General features: G+C 48.9%; 3 protein-coding genes across 10 annotated transcripts in view; 2 read left to right on the top strand and 1 right to left on the bottom strand.

Annotated features, from left to right (window-relative positions):
• EZH1 (enhancer of zeste 1 polycomb repressive complex 2 subunit) overlaps positions 1-2652 on the top strand; it is a 40341-nt gene extending 37689 nt beyond the window's left edge. For all 4 annotated transcript variants that reach the window (XM_072646560.1, XM_072646557.1, XM_072646558.1 and 1 more), the window contains one exon: positions 137-2652. In XM_072646560.1, the coding sequence (XP_072502661.1) occupies positions 137-197 (61 nt within the window). In that variant the 3' untranslated portion in view covers positions 198-2652. The remainder of the gene's footprint in view (positions 1-136) is intronic.
• Positions 2653-2929: 277 nt separating this feature from the next.
• Positions 2930-22277, bottom strand: CNTNAP1 (contactin associated protein 1). Of its 5 annotated transcripts, none has more exons than XM_072646550.1 (24): positions 22188-22277; positions 19664-19765; positions 19319-19512; positions 18954-19101; positions 18249-18452; positions 17297-17481; positions 16778-16921; positions 16027-16288; positions 14500-14649; positions 14009-14180; positions 13426-13532; positions 13138-13257; positions 12599-12802; positions 11202-11358; positions 10856-10983; positions 10255-10440; positions 9334-9555; positions 7218-7457; positions 6244-6597; positions 5908-6035; positions 5638-5731; positions 4845-5090; positions 4699-4746; positions 2930-4281 (listed from the first exon to the last, which is right to left on the bottom strand). In XM_072646550.1, exons 3-24 carry the CDS (start codon positions 19451-19453, stop codon positions 4034-4036), a joined length of 3882 nt encoding a protein of 1293 aa, XP_072502651.1. In that variant the 5' UTR covers positions 19454-19512; positions 19664-19765; positions 22188-22277; the 3' UTR covers positions 2930-4033. The 5 variants fall into 5 exon arrangements, with proteins under 5 accessions (XP_072502651.1, XP_072502650.1, XP_072502648.1 ...); XM_072646549.1 differs by lacking the exon at positions 22188-22277 and adding an exon at positions 20639-20717; XM_072646547.1 differs by lacking the exon at positions 22188-22277 and adding an exon at positions 20350-20614.
• Positions 21150-23229, top strand: CCR10 (C-C motif chemokine receptor 10). The gene is made up of 2 exons (XM_072646564.1): positions 21150-21240; positions 21979-23229. Exons 1-2 carry the CDS (start codon positions 21217-21219, stop codon positions 23038-23040), a joined length of 1086 nt encoding a protein of 361 aa, XP_072502665.1. The 5' UTR covers positions 21150-21216; the 3' UTR covers positions 23041-23229.
• Positions 23230-24533: the final 1304 nt, after the last annotated feature.

Here is a 24533-nt window from a genome sequence, read left to right as displayed (position 1 = left end):
TTTCTTAGAAGAAGCCTTAGCAAAGTGATAAGGCTATTGATTGAAGTTGGAAAGTGAAAGAAGGTTGGGGGCTTGTCTTGTGAAGCATAAAAGTCCTGGTATTAACCAAACACCTTCTCTCTTCCTTCCTTGACAGGTACAGCCAAGCTGATGCCCTCAAGTATGTGGGGATTGAGAGGGAGACAGATGTCCTCTAGTCTTCTGTGCCCCAACCTCCAGTGCCTCCAGCAGTGCTGCCTCTGCTTTTGTGCTCACGTCATGACTGCTTCAGTCTCCTGCACTGTCTCCTGTCCCCAGAAACCCTCTCTTCTTACCCCCTTTGTAGTGAAGCCTAACCTATGGGCAGTGGGGGAGAAGTTCTTTGTCTCAGAGTGAAATCCGGAAGCATTTAGGGCTTGGATTCTCAGGAAAGAGAGAGACAAAGGCAGGGAGGTGGGGGAGTGTGTCCTCCCAGCTCAGAGGCAAACAGTAAAGGTTAGGGGCTGATATCTGATAATTTGGTTTCCTGTTAGCTCCCTTTGCTGGGGGCCAGACCTAGGGCAGTATCTATGGGGATTAGAAAGTCAGCAAAGGCACTGTCTTATCTTAGGTCCCTAAATCAAGGTCCTTCATATAGTTAAGTCTGAGACAGGTGCTAGTAGTGAATGGGACTGGGGACCAGAGTCATTTGAATTTGAGTTCATGGCAAAGTGTGTCCTGACAGCACAGACTGAATTTAAGTAGGGGGATGAGTCTTCTCGCTCCCTCTTAACTTTCTTCCCCTTTGCCCAGTGACAGAGGTTTGCTAAGTGTGACGAGTAGGCAGAAATTGCCAAGAAGAGCATGAACTATTGCTGCTTTGACTAGGCTAGATGTGAAAGGGCTTGTGTTCTTTCCCTTCACTGTTCAGGGAAAGAGAACTGTGCTAAAGGCAGGAGCTAAGATCCCAGGGCTTGAGGGACAGGAGCCTTTGAAGAAGGTTTTGTCCATGCAAATGGACTGGTGTTTTCAGATTTCCAGGAAGGAGTGTCAGTCCCCTGCTACCTCCTTCACCACCAGTCAGTCTCTTAGAGGTGTCATGCTGCTGAAATGTTGAAGAGTGGGAGGGGTGTGCATCCGTGTGCCTGTGCGTGTGTATGCGTGCGTGTGTGTGTGTGTGTGTGTGTGTGTGTGTGTGTGTGTGTGTGTGTGTGTGTGTGTGTTGGGTACTTATCTTGTTCTACCTTCTTTCCCTCCCTGACCCCTCCCCCAGACCAGACTAAAGGGGCTAGTGTCAAATATCCCTTCAGGGAGAGAAGGCGCAGGTACAGATTGGGGGTAGGGGAGTAGGATACACAGGATGCATATATAATTTGTTTCCTGATTCTGGCACCTTCTGTTTGGTATTGGTAGGTATGTAGGGGGGTAGGGTGGGGATTTAACATGCATGTGTGTAGAGATGACCATACATGTAATTATAAACTGGCAATGCATGGATGTGGGGCTACTGGACCTTCTGCCACTTTTAAGTATAGAGGCAACTGGGCCCTCTCTAAGGAAACTTGCCAGCAAAGCACTTTAACTGTTTCCTTTAGAAGACCTGAAGGCATGGGTGGGTATAGGGATTAAATTGTGGTCCCTGGGATTCCACCCCAAACCTACTTCTGAGGAGAGGGAGGTTGCTTTCCTTCCACTGAGTTCCCCTGGGGAGCTAAGAGTAGCTGTGTTGACAGAGGGGTCTAGTCATGTTGAGAATGGGGCCAACTGAGGAGATCTGTGTCTGGCAGGTTTGCTGAGCTGGCAGGGAACTGGGGAGCGCCTGTGCTTAGGTGGAAAGGACATGGGCAAGTCCAGACTGGCCTAGGGAGTGTCTAGAACAAGGGTGCAAGGCTTTCCCCTGTTTCTTTAGGAAGTAAGTGCCTTTCTCCTTGATCTGGACTGATCTTTCTCTGCCTGTCCTTATACCTCTAGGCGTGTCACCTTAGGTTGGGGTGGAGTCCCTCCTAAACCATGTTAGCCAAGGGCCACCATCCCTCCCATGGGGATTCTCAGAGAAGTTTCCCAGCCAGCTCAGCTGGCCATCTGCCCCCATTTCTCACCCCTATCTCCAGCTGCTCCTCAGACATTCCTAGCCAGCTCTTGGCAGGGGCCAGCTGTTTAGCCAGCCAGCCTCAGCAATGATTCTGAAGTCTACTCCTGCTGTGTGATGAAGGGAACACTCCCTTTCCCACCACCGCAAACTGCTACGGGCACTGAATTGCTCATAGATTAGAATGGAAAATCAGAGACATTTGGCATCAGTTCAGAAAGCCTGAACAGCTCAGCTTTTTTGTGGAATGGGGTTTTTGAGGGGTGGTCTGTAGATCTTCACAGTTTTATTCTGGTCCAGATGAAGGGGTGGCCTAAGGTTTTTGTGATGTGTTAGTGTTCAGGACTGGAGGGGCTTTCACCACACTTCTTTCAGGCTTTCTCTGGTTTTCGAAGTCACTGGGTTTTATTCCTCGTATCTCACTTAATCCTTGTTACATCCTTAGTATTCTCTGCTACCCACAATCTCTATTTGAATTTCCTTCCTATTATCAGGAATGGGGCAGGGAGGCTTGATGTCAGTGTGGCTTTGTTGCCAGTGAATCTCACGCACTTTAAAATCCTGTGGCTTGTGATCCCTTCATCAGAATAAAGTGGTAGAAACCATTCTGCAGTAAGCTGAGCAATTTGTTTTTGGTTTAAGGGGAAGTGGTGGGGAATGTGTGCACAGCTCAGAGTAGTAGATCCCAGCATCTTCTGCCCTGGGTAAGATCCCAAGTCCTCAAGAGATTGTGTGGGAGTGGGGTCTCCAGTCAATAGCTCTGATAGAGGACTGATGACATCCTGCTTGAAAAGGGTCCTAGACTCAGCCCTTCCCACTATCGTGCACCTTGTCTTGCTCCCACTCCTCTGCCCAACAACTAGCATCTGCCACCACACAAAGACCAGCTCTGTCACTCTCTTTATTGGAACAGCTCTCTGAGTCTCTGTCAACACAACAGGGTCTGTCTCAGTATGGACAGGAGAGGTCCAAGTGGGGGGAGTGAGGAGCAGAACTTTTGAGACATCCCATAAGAAGAGCAAACTACAGACCACAGGGTACAACATGGGACAGCACACTTGACTGGGTTTGTTTTTGTTTTTATATATAAACCAAGAATTTAAAAAATTACTGCAATATAGAGATCTTCTGGAGAGACTTTGCAACAAAAAATGTATAAAGAACATGATCTCCTGGGCACATAAAGCAGCATCTGAGCATAGGAGGGAGGGGCGCTCCTCATGCATTGGAGAGCAGTACGGGCCTTTAAGCAGACACCAGAGTTATTGCACATCCTTGGGAAAGTGGGAGGCGAACATAAGGTTATTCGAGGGTCTGCCTAAATTTCTCTACCTTGCATGTTTTGGCTTATGGCTTTGACTGAAGCATATGAAGTAGCAGGGGTGCTAAGGTGCTAAGCTGAAACCTTGTGGACTCCTTGTTAAAAAGGCGGGGGCTGGTTGGGAAAGGGAGTGTGCCTCACTCCCTGCTATGCCAATAGAAGGCATCCTGCAGGACAGAGGGGAGGCTTGGGGAAGTGATTTAGCAGCCTCCTCCCCCCTGGGTAACCCCCACATCTGTCCCTGCTGAGATTGTCTACGTGGGGGGAAAGCAGATAATCTCCCCCTGCACACAGTTGTTAATCCCTTGTAGCAGCTGGAGATGGGGCTAGGGCCAGAGATGGTGGGAGGTGCCTGTGCCCATCTCCACACCAGACATCTCCTGCCAGGCAGGCACTGGGCCAGGAGCCTGAGTGAGTGGGGGTTGAGGAAGGGTGGGTAGAGGGAAAGGGATGGGCGTTTGGTTTGAGGCAGTGAAGCTCTGCCTCTCCCTTTGGTCCCAACTGCAGCTCTGCCTATGAAAGTGGGCAGGAAGAGGTTTCCTCTAGATGGACAGAGCTGGCTCAGGGAAAGAATGCTGATGCCCTTGATTAGGGGGAGAGAACAAGGGGAAGAGGGTGTCAGGATCTGGGGAGAGGGACTTTATCCCACAGAACCCTCCTCTGATTTATTCAGAACGGGCCTCCTCCAGAATCTGGGGTAGGTTCTGGTCTCGAGTGGCAGCTGCAGGGGCTGGAGGCTGGGGAACAGACGCCCGGGCAGGAGTAGAAGGGGGTAAAGGTGTCTTTCTGGCAGCATGGTAATCATGAGTGGCCTTGGGCTCATGGGTGTGGTAGGAACCCTTGTATCGATGATTTTGCAGATAGAAGAAGACTAAGAGTCCCACTAGCCCCAGCAGCAAGAGAGTCACGACAACTGGCAGAAAAGGAAAAGATGATTGTGAGTCCTGGGGGTTTTAAATGTACATATCCTTGCCCAACCTGCACTAAAACTATGTGCAACTATTCCTTAACTTTGGAGGAACTGACTTGTGGCATTTAGAGGCTTAACGTCTTCATTCCCCAGCTTCTGGTGTTTACCCCAGCCTCTACTCCCCATCCGAGTTTCTTACCCCATGCCATCCCACTCCTGGGTAGAGATGGTTTTCATCTGAGCAGTAAAGGTTAATAATAAATCTTCACCTGCTTTGAAAGCCCCCAACCCTCAAATGATCCCACTGCCTGAATTTTACTGCAGTCCTCTCCAGCCTCTCCCTGTGTGACCATCCCCAGACTTTCAGGTTATATGCACTAAGGAACAGGGAACACATATTAGAGGCAGTCTGCTACTCACAGCCTATGATGATAGCAACCCAGCCATCATCGTGATAGTAGATGAAGTCTGTAAGAGGATGAGATATAGAAAGACTAGTGTGAAGCTATTATCCTTCCTCCTCAGGAGAAAGCTCCTTGTGCCCTCCCCTGCCCTGAGACACCTACCTGGTGGCAGGTACCAAGGATCAAGCTCAGGTGGCACCTCAAAGCCAGAGTGCGGCATAGCACCACAGTTGGACTCAGCCAGATCCCCCTGAACACGAAGGGCTTCAGAAATCTCACGGGGAAGTGGGTGGGGACCCCGGAAATGGGTTTTGAGTGGGGCCACATTGTTGAAGCGAACACCTGAGAGGCAACCTGAAAAGCCTGGTGTGTTGTAGCGCTGAATCTCAGGATCAATCACTCCTGTCTCTGGATGTTGAAGAAAAGAAAGGGGCAAATCTCCAGTGAGAAGAGGGTGATGGCCACTTCCTGGCAGACCTGTACCTAGGATTTTTCAGACTCAGCACTGAACAAAAAATAACACCCTCAAATCAACTTTTAAAGTCAAATTCAGTTGGAGGGTGAAGAGACAACCCCACAGACAACATATCCTTTCAGCAGAGAACCCAAAACCCAGTAAGTACACTACCATGGTAGGCATGTGTGTCTTACCTGGAGTATAGCAGCAAGAGGAAGGAAGCACCTACAATCAGGTAACTTTGTATTTTAACTAATTTTTTTTCCAAATTAGGTGCTAAACAGATTGATTTTTATGGAGCATCCATGCCATCAGCCTCCTAAACTTTGCTACCCTGGAACAAGGTCCCAGTTGCCCTACCCTAGTCGTGCCTCTTCTCCCTGCTCTCTTCATAACTCATTCTTTATTAGTTGTGACTCCTTCCCCAGGTTCCCAAGATTTCTGTCTTAGCTCCCTGGACATCTATTTCCTAACTGCAAAGTCCCCATAATACCTTACCCATAACACGCCCCAGGTACAAGGCCTTTGGTGAGTCCAGTTGACTATCCACAAGCAATGAGAACTTCTGTTCCATCAATGGGAAATAATCCACCTGGAATACAGCAAACAAAACACACATGATCTCAGGGGTAGTCCAAATAGACACCCCTAACTTCATCTAGACAATGATGAGACTAACTAATGTCTACCCATTTGAAAGATTCTCCTAGATTGATACCAGCTAATGTTGTGCCATCCCCTATAACACTCCCGTCCTCCTTTACCTACCTGGATAAAGAGGCTTCTGTAGACACGGGTGATATTGATGCTGTGGGATTGACCATCAGTGACTGGCCGGGTGGTCAGCGGATACACATAAGGGCTAGTACCCAACTGGTAGCGCAGCTGCAGGGTCCCTGCAGGGGAGGGGAGCTGCCAACATAACACTACTCCCCCAACCTGGGTAGCCAACACCCTCCCCATGCCCTGCTATCCCCATCCTGTGAATGCCTAGGGAGAAGGGGGAAATTGGTCCCTGGGCTGGATATAGTAATGATTGGAGGTACTATGGAGCATCTGAAATTAACTGAGAGACATGCAGGAGGATGCCCACAGAGAACTCACCATCCTCCTTGATCAGCACAGCCATGTAATCTTGGACAAAGGAGCTAACATAGAGTAGGATTGCGGGGGCAGAGGTAGTACTGAAACTGAAAGAGACCTCCTCACCAGTGACATTGTAGACTGGCCCCCGATACCCCGGTACCGGCCTACCAGGTCGAGGGTAGTCAGGGAGCTGGTAACCAGGACCATGATATCCAGGCACGTAGCCAGGGGTGTCATAGCCAGGGACGTAGCCAGGCTCATAGCCAGGCACTGGGCGGCTCAGCATGTGAGAGAACTCCTGAGCGGCGGAGCGAAGGGCTGACTGCAGGTTATAGCGCACCCAGGTGCCTTCCTCAAAGAATCCGCCAATGTCTAGGGACAGGTGGTATGTCAGAGATCTTCAATAACCCCAGACCATGCAGCACAGAATGCCATATTCATTAAATTAAGACACATCTGAAGACCCACCTTTATTTTAATTCTCTTAGTTTTTCTACCTTTCCTTTTTTTTGTCCTCTCATACCCATCTACCATGTCAATTTCCCTTTCTCTGCCTTCAGTGACAATCCCCTCCCACTTACATCACTATTAACTTGCCTCCCTCTCTACCCTCTCCACTCCAATGGCCGCTCAAAGGTAGACTAGGAGAGATACAACCACACTGCATAAGCCCCAGTCCTACTCTTTTACCATGATGATGGTGAAATTGAAAATGTGCTTTAGTTGGAAGAGGGGATATGAGATTTTAGGCCTTTTGGGGTTCAATTGATTGTCCAACCCCCCCCTCCCAGCCCCCTGCTGCTAGTCACCAAATTGCTATAATAAGTTTCCCAAGAACATGGGACCCAGGAGAAATGCCCTATCCTGGGGATGGGGCTAACTCCCTCCACTCAGTTCTCTAAAAAGATGCTTGTCTATATACTCCCCTTCTGTCCAACCCTCTGTGACTGCCCCACATTCCCCAAGATCCCAATCTCACCCCCTCCACTGACCATGGTTGCAGTAGGGCCCTTCGAAGGCTGTGAGATCACAATCACATGTATAATAGCTGTACCGTTCCACACACCGTCCACCATGAAAACAGGGGAGCTTTGGGTGAAGACAGCGGCCTGTGCAGTTGGGGGAGGTGCCCTCTGAGGCATTGGCACGGCCCTCCAGGTTCAAGGTAATTCCATTTAGGCGCATTGCCCGTAAACAGCCCAGGAAGGGACGCCGCTTGTGCTCTGCAGAGCCTATAGGAGCAAAAGTCTTGAGAAAATCTGGAGTGTTCATACTAGGAAAGAGGAGTGAGCTAGGAGCTAGAGAAAGGGAAGAGACCCGATGAGATATTTCTTCTGTGCTTCTGGGACAGAAACACAGAAAAAGCTAAGCATATGTGGTTTATATTCCTCTGAATATTCCCAGAGAGCCTTGGTAATTAACTGAGCTGAAGTCTCATGAGTGGCTAACGGACATAATGATAATGAAAAGTCAGACTAGTGTTGCAGAAACAGTGCTGGCTTTAGAATGAGAGTCAGGGGCCAGATCCCTGTTCTACTACTTGCTAACTGTGTGACCTTGGGGTTCATAATTGCTGTGGATCTCAGTTTGCTTATCTGTAAAATGAGAGGATTGGATCAGATGAACTCTAAGGCTTTTTTCTACTTTAAAGATATGATATGTCCGTGTCTACAGTGGGACAAACTATAGCTAAGTTATAGAGGAGGCAAAATGAAGGACTCATGTAGGCATCTTTGACCAAGAAAGAAGAGTCCAGTGGAAAACTGGAAAAGGAAGGTACTATATAATAATAACAGCTAGCACTTATATCGCACTTTAAGATTTAAAAGTGCTCTGCAATACTATCCTCACAACAGCCGTGATAGATGGGTGATACCATTATCCCCATTTACAGATGAGAAAACTGAGATGGAGGGAGGTTAAGTGACTTGCCCAGGATCACATAGCTAGTAAGTGTCTGAGGTAAGATTTGAACTCACATATTTCTGACTCCAAGCCTAACACTCTATGCACTGTGGCACCTAACTGCCAGTGTAACCTCTTGGATCTTAGGCTTGCTTCCCTTAGCTAAGACTAGGAAGCTTACTGCTAGTCAGCCAGACTAGCCAATTAACTAGCTGGTTAATGCCCATTAACTTCGTGGATCATTTTCCACATATTTGCAAACAACTCTGCCCTTTTAAAAGCTCATCTGTGGTTTGTTGTTTTTCAGTCATGTCCAAACTCTCTGTGACCATGTATGGGGTTTTTTTGGCAAAGATATTATAGTGGTTTGTCATTTCCTTCTCCAGCTCATTTTACAGATGACAAAGCCAGGACAAATAGGGTTAAATGACTTGCCCAGGGTCACAGAGATAGTAAGAAACCGAGGGCAGCTTTTAATTCATGAAGATGAATCTTCCTGATTCTAAGCTCAGTGCTCTCTATCCACTGTACCACTAGCTACCCCATTTGTGGCTTGTGTTCCAGAAAAAAAAGCCACCCCAAGTATCCAAAGCTCCAGATATTCTGGTGGTAACTACCCTCCTCTGGGGTTGTAGCAAAGGCAACTGAGCCATAGGGGTTCAAAATGGTCCAATTCTGCATATAAATAGGATTTTAAAAAAGATTATGGGCAGGTCCTCTAGAGTAAATCTGGAAATGATCCATAGATTTGGTGGAGCCCATGTGCCTTCACAAAGTGGATGGGATGATAGGAAGGGAAAGGAAGACCATGTGGTACTATGGAAAAAAAGCTGCATCCGGAGTCAGGAAACATGGAGCTAGTCCCAGACTAGCCCGTGGGACTTTGGGCAAATACCATAACCTCTCAGGGTCTGGGACCCCTTTCTATAAGATGAAATAATTGGACTAGATGATCTCTGAATTCTCTTCCATATCTATATCTATGGTTCTTTCATTCTCTAAGAGAACTGGAATTGGTGACTGGAGAACAGAAGTGATATAGAAGGAAGGACACTATTCCTAGTAAATGAGAAGAGACTTTGACTAGTCATAAACATAGGAGGCTAGGAACTGAAATGCTAGAAGATATAGAGCAGGACCATGGTTTGTTTATGAACAAGATGAGAGACTACTTTAGTTCTAGAAACAGGGGTCCCTGCTCACCAACAGAAAGAGGCCGGTCATACTCTAGCCAGATGTAGGTCTGCAGGGGCATCGGCCGTATCTCCCAAGGTCGATGGTCAACTCGAAGCCGGGCCAGTTTCACATTGATCTCAGCCCGGACCAGGTGCCACTCATCATCATTAAATTCCATGTCCTCAGTGTGGACTGTGAGGTTTTCATCACCATTTCCCACATCAAAGGCAAAAACTATATCTCGAGAAGCTAGAACATGGAGAAAAGAGGAAGGGAATATAACCAAGTTACCTATTGATCCCCTTCTAATTCCAACCCCTAGGATTCCCCCCAGACCTCTGAAGATTGCATCACATGTTCACCCCTTAACTTCTCTAAACACCCCACAAAACCCTCCCAGATGTATTCATAAACCCAGACCCCCCAACCTTCTCTGTCTTGGCATATCTCCATCTAGAGCTAGGTGCAATTTAATTTCCCTTTTGTTATTTTGGGTAAATTTCTGACCCGTAAGAATCAGGTCAAAAATTGGTCAATTTCTCTTCCTCTCTAAAATGAGGAAGTTGGATCAGATCCTTGGTTTTCAACTTCTACGCCAAAGTTATTACAAGATCCCTATCCAGTCAAGTATTTTCTCAATCAGCAGTTACCAATACAACAATCACTGTCATGTATGAAATACTCACAACTGGGTGAGACGCTGACACCACTGAGGCATTGGAACCTCACAATTTTATGTTGCTCCTCGTACTCAAGAAGTTTGAGAACCATTGGAATAGATAATCTCTCAATCCCCTTCTGACCATAGACTCCTTTCCCCTTCATTACACTCCCCACCCAATCTTTCCCCAAGGCCTCAATCGTATCCTTAACATCATCCTTGTCCTTGTTTCTTGCATCCCTCCCTGTATCCTTCACATATCTTCTCCTATACCACAACCCACTCACTGTTGAGTTCTAGCCGAAGGTATGGTCGTCGCCACTGGCAGGGGCGGCCTCCTTGATTCTCTAGGAAGACACCTGAGTCTGCTGTGGTCTTGAAATAGAAAGAGACATCAAGACTGTAGTTGGCACGAATGGGAGGGAAGAGCAGCGAAGCACCAGTGTGGAAAGAGATGGTATTCCAGGAGTTTCCTGAGGGGCAGAGAGAGGAAAGCAAAGTGGTGATGGAACAGGGAACCATCAGTTTCCTTGAAAATACATGGAGAAACAGAGAATGAGAGAGGACTACAAGGAGTGAAAGGGACATGGAGGATAAGGGAGGGGGATTAGAGGCACCAGAGTCAAAGGAGAAACTGGTGCGAGGGAGAAGGGGAATGGTGATGAGTTGGGAGGGTAGATGCCCTCAGAGCACATGACTCCAGTATATGGGTAGAAAGAGTCTTCTATTTGGGATAGAGGGCCCTGGAGATGGAAGAGACTGATGGAAGGAGACACAGAAAAGCAAAGAGATCACAAAAGGAGAACTTGGAAACCACGGAGAAAACTTGGGTCAGGCAGCTTGAGTATGAAAGCTAAAGAAATACCCATTTGTGGGCTAGTTACTCACGGTCACCATAGCAACGAAGAGGCTTCAGGAAAAACTGGGCCTCGGAGTTGGATCGGTTAGTATCACCAACAACCACCTGCGTGACTGGCAGGTGGTCCACAAAGGTTAGCAGTCCTTTGTCCGTTCTCCTGTGGAGCAGGAGACCAAGCGTGAGAACTGGGGACAGGGGGTGTCAGGTTAGCCTTCGCTAGGATGTGAGCTCCTTGAAGAAGGGGACTGTATTTTTAAGTGCTTAATAAATGCTTGCTGAATAAGTGAATGAGTTCTAGACTTTTTCAAGTCTCCTTGCAACCTCTGGAGGCCCCAAAGACTCTTCAGGATTGGGAGCCGCCCCTGCCATCCTCACCATTGGGGCTCATCAGCGTCACAGTTGCAATACAGGGTGGGATCCACACAACTCTTATCTAGGCCACAGGCACAGCGCTGGATCCCAGGCTGAGATCCTCCCCAGTAAAAGTGTTGCTCCTCATTCCGACCTATCCAGAAGCTGAAGGGGTAGCCACCTAGACATGGAGAAAAAGTGACAATGAGTTCTCCAGGCACTACTGTCTTTTGGTCCTCCTAGATATCCCCACCCAAGTCTCCTCTCTCTCTGTCCACCTTACTTCCCCACAACACACACACATATACATACATTCATACGTACACACATTCACATATACAGACACATACACATTCATATATACACACACACACACACGTACATACACACATATACACACACTTCTTTGCTCCATAATCTGGTCCCTCCTATTATCTTCCTGGTCGTGTCACTAATCATATTGAGTAACCCTTCCCCACAACACACATGCCTACATTCACATATATACATACATATGTATGTATGTACACACATATACATATACACACATAAACACATACTTCTTTGCTCCATAATCTTCCTTTCATCCCTATTACCCTCCTGGTCATGTCACTAAGCATACTGAGTAACCTTGCCTCAGCCACTAGAAGAGAGCGCAGAAAAAAACACTAGACAAGGAGTCAGGTGGGCAGCCTAGATGGTGCAGTGCATAGAGGACTAGGCTTGAAGTCAAGACGACCTGTACTCAGACCTCAGACATGTACTCTCTATGTGACCCTGGTCAAGTCACTTAATCCCTACTTGCCTCAGTTCCTCATCTGTAAAATGGAGGCACATTGGAGAAGGAAATAACAAATCACTCCAGTATCTTTGCCAAGAAAATCCAACAGATAAGTCCATGGGGTCACTAAGAGCTGGACATAAAGGAATCACAACAGCACCAGGAATCAGGTGCCTTGGGGGCTAATCCTGGCTTGGCTACTAACTGGCAGCATAACTTTGAGCAAATCACTCTGTCACCCAGTTTTCTCCTCAATAAAGATAAGGGGTTGGGACTAGATCAGTGATTCTTAACCTGAAGTCTACAAATTTTCTTCAGTATCTTGATAACTGTATTTCCAATGCAGTTAACAATATAACTGTATATCAATATATGAACAATATATAATTATTTTATCAATACATAATTAATGTAATTGGCTTCTTCTGTAATCCTATATATATGCACATAAGAATGTCATTCTGAGAAGAGTTCCTTCCATAGGCTTCCCCAGACTGCCAAAAAAGGCTGTGCCACACACACACACACACACACACACACACACACACACACACACACACACGGTTCAGAAACTGCTGACTTAGACTACCAGATTTCTCCATTAATATGCTGTTGTTCTTTTCATTATATTTTCTCTCACCTGCAGTGTTGAGCAGCCGGGAATTATAGCAAGAGAACTCAAGCCACTGCTCACAATGTTGAGAGGCGTTGGCCAGTGCACTGACCTCCTCCCAGGATGCATTCCAGTACTGAATAGCCCCTAGGAATGGGCGATCTTGGCTTGAGCCTGTCACCCGAGTCGTCCACTGCCGATCATGGCGTACCACTGTCCAGGCCCGATTCTCTGGAAGTTGGGGAGGTTAGAGGAATAATTGGAATGTGACAAAGATAGAATTCCAACCCTCTGCCTGGGCCTGTTACATGGTACCCTGGTTGGAGTTGGGAATAGGAGTGGAAGGAGGTGAAAGACTAGCAATTATCTGCAAAAGTGGATTACTAAATCTTGTCTTGCCCTCCCAGAATTGACTTCCCAGCTTCCAGTCTAATCCCCATCTAACACAACTGCCCTTGCCAAACCACTACTCCCCACTTTCTATGGGCATAGCCATATCTGCCTTTTCTCTATCCTGATTCATAATTCCACTTCAGGTTCCCCAGCTACCCTAATGACCCACCTACCTCGGATGTCACAGTACACAACAAATGGCTTTAATGGGCCACTGCCATCAGGATCAATGGTGAAATTCCCGGAGGTCTTTCCACTGAGTCTATAGGCTTCACATGATTCTTTGTACAGGGCTGGTAGAGTAGAGAGGCAAGCCCAGAGTGAGGGCGGCGGCTAGACAAACAGCTTCTGTCTACCCCGAGTCACCTCTGTGCACTTCCAGCTCCCTTCCCCATCCGCTCTACCCATCCAAAAACAGATCATCCTCTAATGCCCTTATCACACCACCCTTCCTGGCTCACGCTGGTGGCAGATCTCCCCCTGGTAGCCTGTCAGGTCACAGTAGCAGATGAAGTCATCCCAGGACTGATAGCAGCGGCCCCCATGTTCACATGGGTTTGGGAAGCACCTGGGGATGTGGGATAGTACCAGGCAGAAAAGTGGAATAATCGTGGGAAATAAGGCAAGAGAAAGGAAAGTTTCTTCTCACCCAACACAACTTCTCTTTTTCCACACTAGAAACAGAATAATTAGCCAGGGTAGTACAACACTCTGCCCAGGGCCAAGGCAAGGAATGGCAGAGTATCTGGGAACTCAGGCCAATGCTGCTCCTATTTTATTCCTACCAAAATGATAAGGGAGACAGGTTCCCAGGCCCCACTTCTCTCCCAGGTACAATGGGGTATATTCCCCATTGGCCCCATTGCACGTCTCTTCAAGGTAGGGAAGGGACAGGAGAAGAAGAATCATCCTATAAGGGGAGGTGGTAGAAATGCAACTTGAGAATGGGCAGGAAGAGAGCATGGTCTATCACTTCCATTTTGAGAGTTTGGGGGAGGGTTTGGGGAAGTTTGCCACTTCTATGAAAGGGAGGCTTCTGTGCACCTGTCAGTGATACCACATGTGTCAAAGAGGATCTCAGCATATCTTCCAAGTCGACGGAATTCTAGCAGAGTCAGGTTGACTAGCTGCCCATCCACCTTAAGCAGCTCCATGCAGCCATGGAATGCGGTCTGGTTGGAATGGCAGCCCCAGATGCCAGCTGGTTTGGGACAACCTGGATCAACCAAAAATCTCTATAACCAACTCTGAAACAAGAAACCATCCACTCTCCCCTGGAGGGGAAAGGGGCAGGGAAGACTAAATAATATGGGACCCATCATTCCTCACCTCCTACTTATATAGATGCATACATACACAAACATCATGGAAGGAGATACTGCATTAGAGAGGGAAATGCCTTTAGGTGGCAATGGGAGAAAAAACCCAACCTTATGGGGTCAAGAACATTGGGGAAACCCCTTGTTCTACTTGTGAATTTTCTTGAGTGTCTTGGGGGTAGGGACAAGAGGCTAGCAATTTTGGCTACGACTCACCCCCAAAGAAGTATGAAATTCCAGTACGAATCTGAAGGGGATGAGAGACTCGGAATTCAGCTCCAGCAACATCATCTATACTGATGACTGCTGTGTTTTCTTGTGCTGCGAAATTCACCTCATGCCAGAACCCATCATTGAGGCGGTATCCTTCAGGCAGAGAGGAGAGACCGCAAGTCACAGGGAATGCTTCCAATAAGTCATAATCAGATGGAGTTTTATATTCATCATAGTCACCCAACAGCCCCTTGAGATAGGCAATGCAAGTATGATTTTTTCAATCTTCCCAGACTCCTCTCTCCCTCACTCATCTGTGTCCAATCAGTCAAAGTCATATTGGTTCTACTTTAGAACATCTCCTAAGTCTCTTCTTTTCTCACTCACATAACCACCATTCTAGTTCATACCCTCACTCCCCCTTGCCTGAATTATTGCACTAACCTCTTAGTTAGTGCAAATCAGTCTTCTTGTTTCAAGTCTCTCCCCTCATCAATTTACACTTCACACAGCTGACAGAATAATTTTCTTAAGACTTAGATCTGACCATGTCACTCCGTCTTTCAAAAAACTTTAGAGAATCCTATGCTTCAAGGATAAAACACAAACTCCCCAGTCTAACTTCCTCCTGAACTTGGTTGATCTTAGGCAATTTAATTAACCTTTCTGGATCTATTTGCTTACCTAAATTGAGAAGCAAGGGGAATGGTCTCTAAGATCTCTTAAAGCACTAAATCTATGAGACATGGGAAAGTTTTGTGTAAATTGGCATAGTGAGTGCTAGAGGCAATGTTTGAACAGCCAGATGCCCTGATTCTTAGAAGTCTTCTTCCTCCACTCTGACTCTCTTGAAGACATGATTGGCGTGAAGATATGCACTACAATATTATTCAGAGAGTAAATCATAAACAAGACAGAGATTTCCTAACTCCTCCCCCCCCCAAAAAAGTAAAAAATAAATAAAAAACTAGACCTGTGATTTCCCTGGTTTAGGGAATTCCCAGTATGAAAATATCTTCTATTAATCAACCACTTCTCTATAACTAATCATCATAGAGAGATGCCTGAGGCTATAACCAATAGAATCAGAAGTAAGTCTTGGACCTAGGTTTTTTCTAAGCCCAAGGACCCTCCATTCTTTACCAAAATTGACTGTCTTTCAGAATATTAACAATAATGGTAGTAATGTACGTGTGGCATCTTTAAAATACTTTCCTCTAACAACTCTGGTAAGAAATATAAGTGATATTGCGCCTGTTTTCCCAGTCAGACTCAGAGAGTTTAAAAGACTTCCTCAAGAGCCTAATGATAGGACTCTAACCTCGTTTTTCTAATACCAGGGCTCTTTTCTCCACATCAGGCCCCTTTAGGGAGTGAGGAGGAGGACTCCACGCCCCCTTATCTAGGACCAGGTAGGAAGACTCTGGAGCTACGGGTGTCCCGAGACACCTCCCGTCCCGAGACACCTCCCTTCCCCCGACACAGCTCTCTTTCCCTCCCTTGCCCATACCCCTCCCCTGCCGCCCGCACCCGCAGCAAACTGTAGCTTCTTGCGCCCAGGTTGAGCAATGGACACATTGACCTGTCCGTCACTGAGCATCAGCTCCACGTGGCCCAGCCCGTCCGACAGGCTGGAGAAGAGCAGCAGCCCTGTAAGATCCCAGGTCCGAAAACGAAAGGAAACAGCTAGGCGGCCGCGGCGGGGGAAGCCGGGCACCTGCACGAAGTTGTGTGGGCCCCCGAAATTGATAGGGTGCGGGACTGGATCCAAGCACCGAAAAGCCACTTTGCCCTATAGTGGGGAGAATGTGAGAACCAGGCCCCATCAGCGTAAGCACTCTGACAACTGGCAAAGCCTGGACGATGCTTCCGTCCCGTTCCTCTCTCCTTGCCCTTTGACTCAGTTTTTCCTCTAGTTAGTCAGGGATCAGGGTGGGGAGGGAGAAAGTTGGTGCGGTGCCTGCTTCTGGAAACACCCTCCACAGGAGAGATTAGCGGAGGAGGGGAAGGTCATTCCCACCATCACCCCTCCCCCTCCCCATCTGCTATTTGTTGTGGCCAGAGAGAAGACGGAGCTGAGTCAACCTGTATCGATCCTGATCGCAGATCGATATGGTAGCCTAGGAGAACGCCTCCCTCAGGGCGGGGAAGAGCAGCTCAGGGCGTGACCCTGTTTCTTTCCTTCCTATCTCCCCCATATCCCTTTACGGTCCTCAAGCCCGATATGGGGTCCCATGTGTCCCCCACTCTCCTGCCCTCTTCACTTCTCCCCCATACTGGCCTCAGAAGTGATCCGGGAGTGACCCTGGACAGCCAGGTCGGCGATGTTGACTCGGTTAAAGATTATATTTTCCATGCAGCCACGAAAATTTTCCCGGTAAGCAAGGTTCTTCTGCCTAGCCCTGACTATACCTCCTATAAACATCTGCAGGAAAATGATGCGTACCAATGCCAGGGTGTCAGTCACCTCAAATCACCTCACTTTCCGTGCCCACCCAAGTCTAGGATTTCTACCCACCCAGGATGAGCCTTCCAGGGGAGCAAATTTCGCCCCAATAGCATCCTAGGTTTACACTATTTGTCACACACACACTCGAATTCTCGTGTTTACACATGTCGTGCCCCAACAATACGGGTGTCTCCTCCACACCTTTTTTCAAAACGGACTCTCTCATGTCTCTTCTCCATGCATCTGCCTCCACTGGTATCCTCGAACCTCCCTCCATCTTCGGAAAATGTGAGTCTACACCCCACCCACTCCCACATTCGTCAGTATTCCTCCTCCTTCTTCCTCCATCACCTCTGTGTCTAGGTTTAGCTTCTCAAAGTCGCCATTGAGCAGGAATCGCTGCACCTCGCCATCCAACGTCAAGTTGACGTCTCTACCAAAGCGATCCAGACGCAAGTAGTGCCAATGTAAGTCATTGAGGACGCCACCCGCGAATACAGTCGTATGGCCCGGTCTGGCATGGATAGGGTTGTTACCTGGAAGGAGTGGGGGGTGGAGAGGGGAGAGAAGACACAAAGAGAACAGCCGTGATGGCAGCAGATAGGAGTCAGAAAGACCTGCTTTCAAATCCTGCCTCAGATACTGGGCAAATCACTTAACAGCCCTGTACCTCAGTTTCCTTATCTATGAAATGGGAATAACAGCACTTACCTCACAGGATCGATGTGAGGATCAAATGCAAAAATGCTGATGAAGCATTTTGCAAATCTTGAAAGGATAAATAAATACTAGATATTATCATTGTGTTCACATTCCATTAATTAATCAGTAATTATTTATTAAGCTCCTACTTTGTGCCAGATTTTGTGCTGTGTGCTGAGGATACAAACAGAGCAAGGATTTAGAACTAGAAAGGACCTTAGAGATCATTTAGTCTAGCTCTGTAATTTTACATAGGAGGAAACTGAGGCTCTGAGTGCAAAGTGATTTCTCTAAACTCCTACAAGGAACCAAGGCAGGATTTTAACCAGGTCCTCTAACTCCAAACCTCATGCTCCTTTCATGACATCTCACTGGTTGCCTGGTCTGACTGAGACCATGGGATTCCTAGAGAGTGACCAAAAAAAAAAAAAAGTTAACAAGAGGCCAAGACCAAAGTCAAGGTCAGAAACTGAGTGAAAATCAGGGGTTCGGTTTTGTGTAAAGGAGGTTGCAAGAGAGGTCAGAAGTCAAGTGTGACCAATCAAAGCTGAGAGATCTTCCCTAGGTAACCAGTCCTGAATGGGGTCCCTGGTAGACTCACCTAGACTTATGTGCATCCACAATTGAGCGTTCTTGAGCTCCAGAGTCACATAGTCGCCCTGAATCCCCTCTGAATGCAGAAGGAGCCCTTCTTTCTCCTCCGTCTTAAAGCTGAAGGCTATGACATCCCATAGGGTACGACTGATCCCCTTGGGGAATCGGTAGGAGATAGCATCATCCCCATCAAAGTACAGCACGTCTGACTCTGAAAGGAGCAGTCATACCTGAATTCATCTAACACTGGAAGGTTTACAATATGCTTTCAGGGCCTAATCTTGGATCCTCATCAGTGAAATGTTTGATCCTTTTTACTGATGAGAAATCTGAGAGGTTTAAGGGACCCATCCAGATCATATAAGTATGTATGTGTCAGAAATCAGCTAGGAAGCCTAGTCTGTCTTTGTTCCAAGCCCAGGGTTGCCTCTGATCCCTTCCAATTTCCCCATGTTTTTTCTGTTTCCTGTTTCAGCACTCCTAAACACAGAGACCTAATCCATTGTCTATACCCATCCTCAGCTCCCATCCAGAGTCTCCAGTCATAGTCCTGGAACCCCCAGTTCTCTAAGGTCTAGGAGCCCTTAATTGAGCCTCTTCCACTGAACTTTTCCTTGGTTATCCTTCCTTTCCCCTCTTTCCTTCCCCCTCCCCCACCAAAGTTCAAAAGTCTGGAGACCCTTAGAGTATTGTTTCTTCAGTTCCCACTTACTGTAAGGGCATCCGTAGAGTCCAAGTCTCAGACCAATCTTGCCTCGTGGGTTCCAGGCCAAGGGTACGATACGAATGTATCTTGCAGTTATATGGTAGTGGAGGTCATGTCGGACCACTGCGGATTCATTCACGTTCCCAAAGAATGTCTAGGGGGAGAAAGGGGGGAGGAGGAGGAAAGCCGTGAGAGGGCTAATAATGGAGTCTGTACCCCTCACAGTCCAACAGGCACCTTCCTCTAGTCTCCACCCGCTGACCTCAACCTAGGGCCACCTGGTGGACAGGGAGGCACTGAAATTAGGGACTAGGGATACCAGAATGCTTCCCTCTGGACACCCACTGCTTTCCTCCTCCTACCACCCATACCGAATTGTGCCCTCGCTGGTAAAAAGGTGTCCAGCTGTCCACACGGTCTCCATAAAGTAGCATATAGCGTGTGACCCAATCCCACGAGTTGAAGGCGCCCTGCGTGGCCACGGCCCTTATCTTATGTTTCTTCATCAGATCAATCTGTAGCCAGGGGTTCTTGTCCCCAATGGCAGGCGACCATCCACTTATGCCTGCAGACCCCAAGAAAGTTCATGTCACAAATCAGGAGGCCACCTGATAGCCGCCCAACTCGACTCAGGGCGATTTCCCACACACGGTACACTTAGGTGTCTTGCATGCACTAGAGATTTCATGTCCCCGAGCCCTGGTACTCCTCCTCACCGTGAAGCCGGGCGAAGCGGGGCCCAGAGAAAAAGCCATAATAGGAGGAGGCTCCCAGCGAGCGAGAATACAGTGAGGCCACCAGTTCCTCATCACAGCCATCTGGGGGATCCGCAGAGCAGAGGCGGTCAGTATCGGTCCTCCACTACCACACCGAATTTTCTCCATTTAATAGTGCCTTTTCCTTCCTCCCTTGTACTGTTTTTCCAAGGGTCAGGGAGTCCCCTGCTTCCCTGCGCCCAGAGTCAGCTTGAGACCGGAGCCCTACCCGCCTGCCCCACCCTACCCTGATCTATGCTGCAGCAGAACCCCTACAGCCAGGGAGGATTAACAGATATCTTCCTTCCCCACCAGACCCGACACCTAAAACCTGAGTTCCCAGAACTCAGGGAAGGTTGGGAGCTACGGGAAGGGGTAGAGAAAGAAAAGGGAGGGGTGCGAAGAAGTGGGGTCCTTGCCTTGGAGCTGCATTGCGGAGGTACTGGGAAAGGGAGAGAGAGGCCAGGCGTGAGGGAAAAGGACTCGAAATTGAGAAGAAGGCTCAATAAATCCCCTCTATACTAACGGCACGCCACCACCATTCCTCAACCGCAATGCGGCTGGATCCCAGACCCGCCCGCCAGGATCCTCCCGTTGGTTTCCTGGTTGCAGGTTCTCCCTGCACCCCTTCTCGGCCGAATACTCACACCAGCCCCAGGCTCTGGCTCCCGTGACCGCTGCAAGCAGAATGCAGAGCAACGGGGTGCCCATAGTGCCCCAAAGGGCCCTGGGCTCTGCCCAGCTCTCAGTTGTTCGCTCGCAATTTTTAAGGGTCCAGAGTCTTCTTTTCTCCCCTTTCTCCCCTTCTCCCTCTCTCCCGTTCACTGTCCCCCCTTTTTTGCCCACCTTCACCTCTCTCTCCCCCTCCCAGTCTTTCCCTGTCTTCTTCTCTTACATCCCCCAGCCTCCCCCGCCCGGTTCGCGTTCCCAACTCACGCGCCGCTTCCCAGGACCCCGCGCGCGCGCACGCAACACGAACAAGCAAGCGGGAAACAGGCTGAGAGAGGTTTAGGGGAAGTGATGCGGGGAAATCTCTGAAGACAATAATACAGAGAAAAACAGAAAGATCAGGGCACTTAGGGGAATTGGAAAATAGGGGAAGCTGTAGGAGAGAGCATCATCCCTGTTAAAGTACAGTGCATTAGACTCAAAAAAAACAGTAATAGCCGAATTCATAACACTTTCCTGAAGAACAACTTGGAGGGGGCAAAACCTGTGAGAGAGAGGCAAGGGACAATGTTAGGAAGTTCAGAGAAAAGTTGGGATGGGGGTGTACGTGACAAAGGGTCACGATTGAAAGGAGGACAGGATGCCAGGGTCAGGGACAGGAAGAAAAAGAGGGAGAGTGAAGAAAGAATGGAAAAGAGGGATAGAGAGATGGGGACAACAGGACCAAAGGGCCCCTAATCTTTAGCCTCCCCGCCCTCACCTTCACTCTCCGCCCCTTCCTTCCTCCCCACAAGTTTTAACTTCTCGCCCAACCAGACCACCTTGGAAACCGGTTTCGCGGGGAGATGGGGACTGAACCACTGGAACAGGTGGGACTCGGGGTGAGGCTAGAGGGATGGAAATGGGGGTTGGGCTGGGGGTATGGAGAGAATGAGGTTAATTATTGGTGTTCCCAGTGCTACTAAGCTGGGCAGAAACTGTGGATACTTTTTTTTCTTGTCACTTCCTCCTGATCCTGGACACCAGTATTGCCCTCAGACATTTGAATCTCTAGATTTAAGGGTTATAGGAGGGTGAGAGGGACCAATGAGCCCCGATTAAGACAGTAGCTAGGTATCAGAAGAGACCTGAACCCTGGGAATCCCCTAAAGTTTTGGTTAAATGATTCCCAGGAGAATACCAGGTCAAGAGCGGTCAGCACAGCTGTCTTGGGGGTAGGGTGAGGGGAGGAGCAGAAAGACAGGCCAAGAGACAAAAACAGAATATGCAGAATTCTCCACTCCACCCCTCCAGGACCACAGTGAGGCTCCAGCCGGAAACCTAAGGAGTAACTAGTATTATTGGTCCCCTATCAAGAAAGGCGAAAAAACATTAACCCAAATCAACAAATGCTAATTGAGCCCCATTTGCTCCGGAGCCTTAGGCTCTGCTCACCTTGTGGTCTGGTATAAGGAACTCTGTTTTGGACTAGTTTTGAGAAGAATATCCTAATACTGCCCCTAGCTTACAATAAGTTAGGTGCAGCTCATAGGACTAGCAAATGTGAGGCCCTTAGGGAGGGTGTCTTATCGGATCTATCTCTATCTCCTACTCTCTTTTTTCTCTAGGTCACCTGGGGGATCCACTACTCTGGGGAAAGTGATGATGTGTACCCTTCAGTGACTCTACCAGAGCTATGCCATAAGGCTGATGTCCAGTCTTTCAGCAGGACCTTTCAGCCAAGTATCTCTCTCACAGTAGCCGCCTTTGGCCTGGCAGGCAATGGCCTTGTTTTGGCCACCCACCTCGCTGCCCACCGGACAGCCCGCTCACCAACCTCAGCTCATTTGCTCCAGCTGGCCTTGGCAGACCTACTTCTGGCATTGACCTTGCCCTTCGCAGCAGCCGGAGCCCTGCAGGGATGGACGCTGGGCAGCATTCTCTGCCGAACAGTCTCAGGCCTCTACTCCGCCTCGTTCCATGCCGGATTCCTCTTCTTGGCTTGCATAAGCGCTGATCGCTACGTGGCCATAGCTCAGGCTTCCCCAGGGGGCCATAGGCCCCCTGCTCCTGGGAAGACCCATGTAGTCTCTGCAGCAATCTGGCTACTTTCCCTGCTCCTAGCGCTACCCTCTCTTCTCTACGGTCAAGATGGGCAGCGAGATGGGCAAAGGCGATGCCGACTGGTATTTCCTGAAGGTCTGACGCAGGCAGTCAAGGGGGCCAGCGCCGTGGCTCAAGTGATCCTGGGCTTTGCGGTGCCCCTCTCAGTCATGGTGGCCTGTTACACCTTATTGGGCCGGACACTGTTGGCCGCCAGAGGGCCAGAGCGTCGCCGAGCTCTGCGCGTTGTGGTGGCCTTAGTGGTAGCTTTCGTGGTCCTCCAGTTACCCTACAGCCTAGCCTTGTTGGTGGATACCACAGACCTACTGACTGCCAGAGAGCGAAGTTGTTCATCTAGCAAGCGCAAGGATATGGCATTGTTGGTGACCGGTGGCCTGGCCCTGGCTCGTTGTGGCCTCAATCCTGTACTTTACGCCTTCCTAGGGCTGCGCTTTCGCCAGGACCTTAGGAGATTGCTTCGAGGTGGGTGCTTCCGGTACAGATCCAGTCAACGAGGCCGCTGTCCTCGCCGACCCCGTCTTTCCTCCTGTTCAGCTCCCACAGAGACCCACAGCCTCTCTTTTTAGTGGACTCTTGTTCTCAAGGAACTGGGGATGTATATATATGGATGGAGAATAGAGTAGGGGATTAGATGGTATTGGGGAAAGGAAGGTGACAGGAGAGAATGGAGAGACAGGAATTGAAGGGAATTTCTTCTGCTTGTTTTGAGATTAACATTAAAATTCAAAGTTGATTAAATGTAAGATTATCTGAAAACTAGATGTAATCAACAACTGTTAAGGTTTTCATTCACCAACTTGGAAATGACCGGCTGGCTGGTTACTGCCCCACCCCTCTCCCTTCACTCCGGGTATGGAAGAGCACCGGGAGGTTAGATGTAAGTTCCTCGGAGAAAGCTGATGTGGGATGCAGCGAACAAGGGAGAGAGAGCAGATTGCTTCATACTGAAAACAAAACAGTAGAGAACACAAGTTTAAATCAAGCAGTTTGCATGGAGGGGGCTTTCAAGTCTCTAGAATAAGTTGCCTCATGGACTATCCGGCCTGCAAAGGGTCTTCCACTCATATCACAGAGACAACGAGTGACCTACCTCCTAAGTCTTAATTAGGAGGGCCTGAGTTCCCTCGACACAGGGCCGGAGGAAATGGAATGAGCCTGTAGGACAAAGGATTGTCAAGGGTAGAAGGTCTGGAAAAGGGAAGGGAAGGGTGAGGAGTGTGTCCAGCTCTTTGGGGGAGGTCAGTCGCTGACCTCTGGGGAAAGTCTCTTTAAATCCTGCTTTTTCTAACCAATTGTGAACCTCTCAGGCACACGTGACGCACCCCAAGGGTATTTTTTTCACAGCCTAGGGCCTAGCTTGTTCTCGGCGGGGAAGGGGCGGGACGGGGGTGGGACCTGGGCGGAGCCCTGGCGAAGCCCCTCCCCAGTGTTGCCTCTCTACTCCCGCGGGTCTGTCCTCTTGGGACCCCCTGTGGCCGAGTGGAGCCTGGATCTGGGAAACCGCTCCAAGTTCGGCCTCAGACTTCTCCAGGGCCGCAAGGGAAAGGGAGAGAGATGGGGGAGGCGGCGCTGATTCCCAGACAGGGCACCGCACTCCAGCCGCTGGGGACTCGAGTTCCGAACCCTTCACCCCGAGACTGCGGGAAGCGCTGCTGAGTCAGCAGCGCGCGCTCCCGATCCTCCGCCTGTGCACGCCTGGTCTCTGTCTGGGCCCCTCCCTCTGAATCCTCGCCTTCCCCTACTTCCAGTCCAGCGACTTGGTTAACTCCTTCCTACCCTGGACCAAATGAGGCTGGGGGAGGATGAGGAGGTGTCAGGGATGGGATAAGAGATGGGGGGGCGGGGAGAAGTGATCTTTAAGCCTAGTCCAGAACTCCTGGACTCCCCTGCTCCAGGATTCAACTCCCCAGCCCAAATTTTAGGGGAAGTTTTGAGTTCGAAAATTCTGATTCCGATTCTTGCCCTCCGCGGCCCAAGTGTTTGCATCAGTTTCCCTTCCCCCACTCCCCCGTCCCCAGAAAGAAGGTGGGCATGGGCCAAGAGCAGCAAGTTTTCTTCC

This window comes from Notamacropus eugenii, chromosome 2, assembly GCF_028372415.1.
Source record: "Notamacropus eugenii isolate mMacEug1 chromosome 2, mMacEug1.pri_v2, whole genome shotgun sequence".
Lineage (NCBI taxonomy): Eukaryota > Metazoa > Chordata > Mammalia > Diprotodontia > Macropodidae > Notamacropus > Notamacropus eugenii.
Note: the sequence above shows the minus strand (reverse complement) of the source record. Positions and strands in the feature narration are given on the sequence as shown.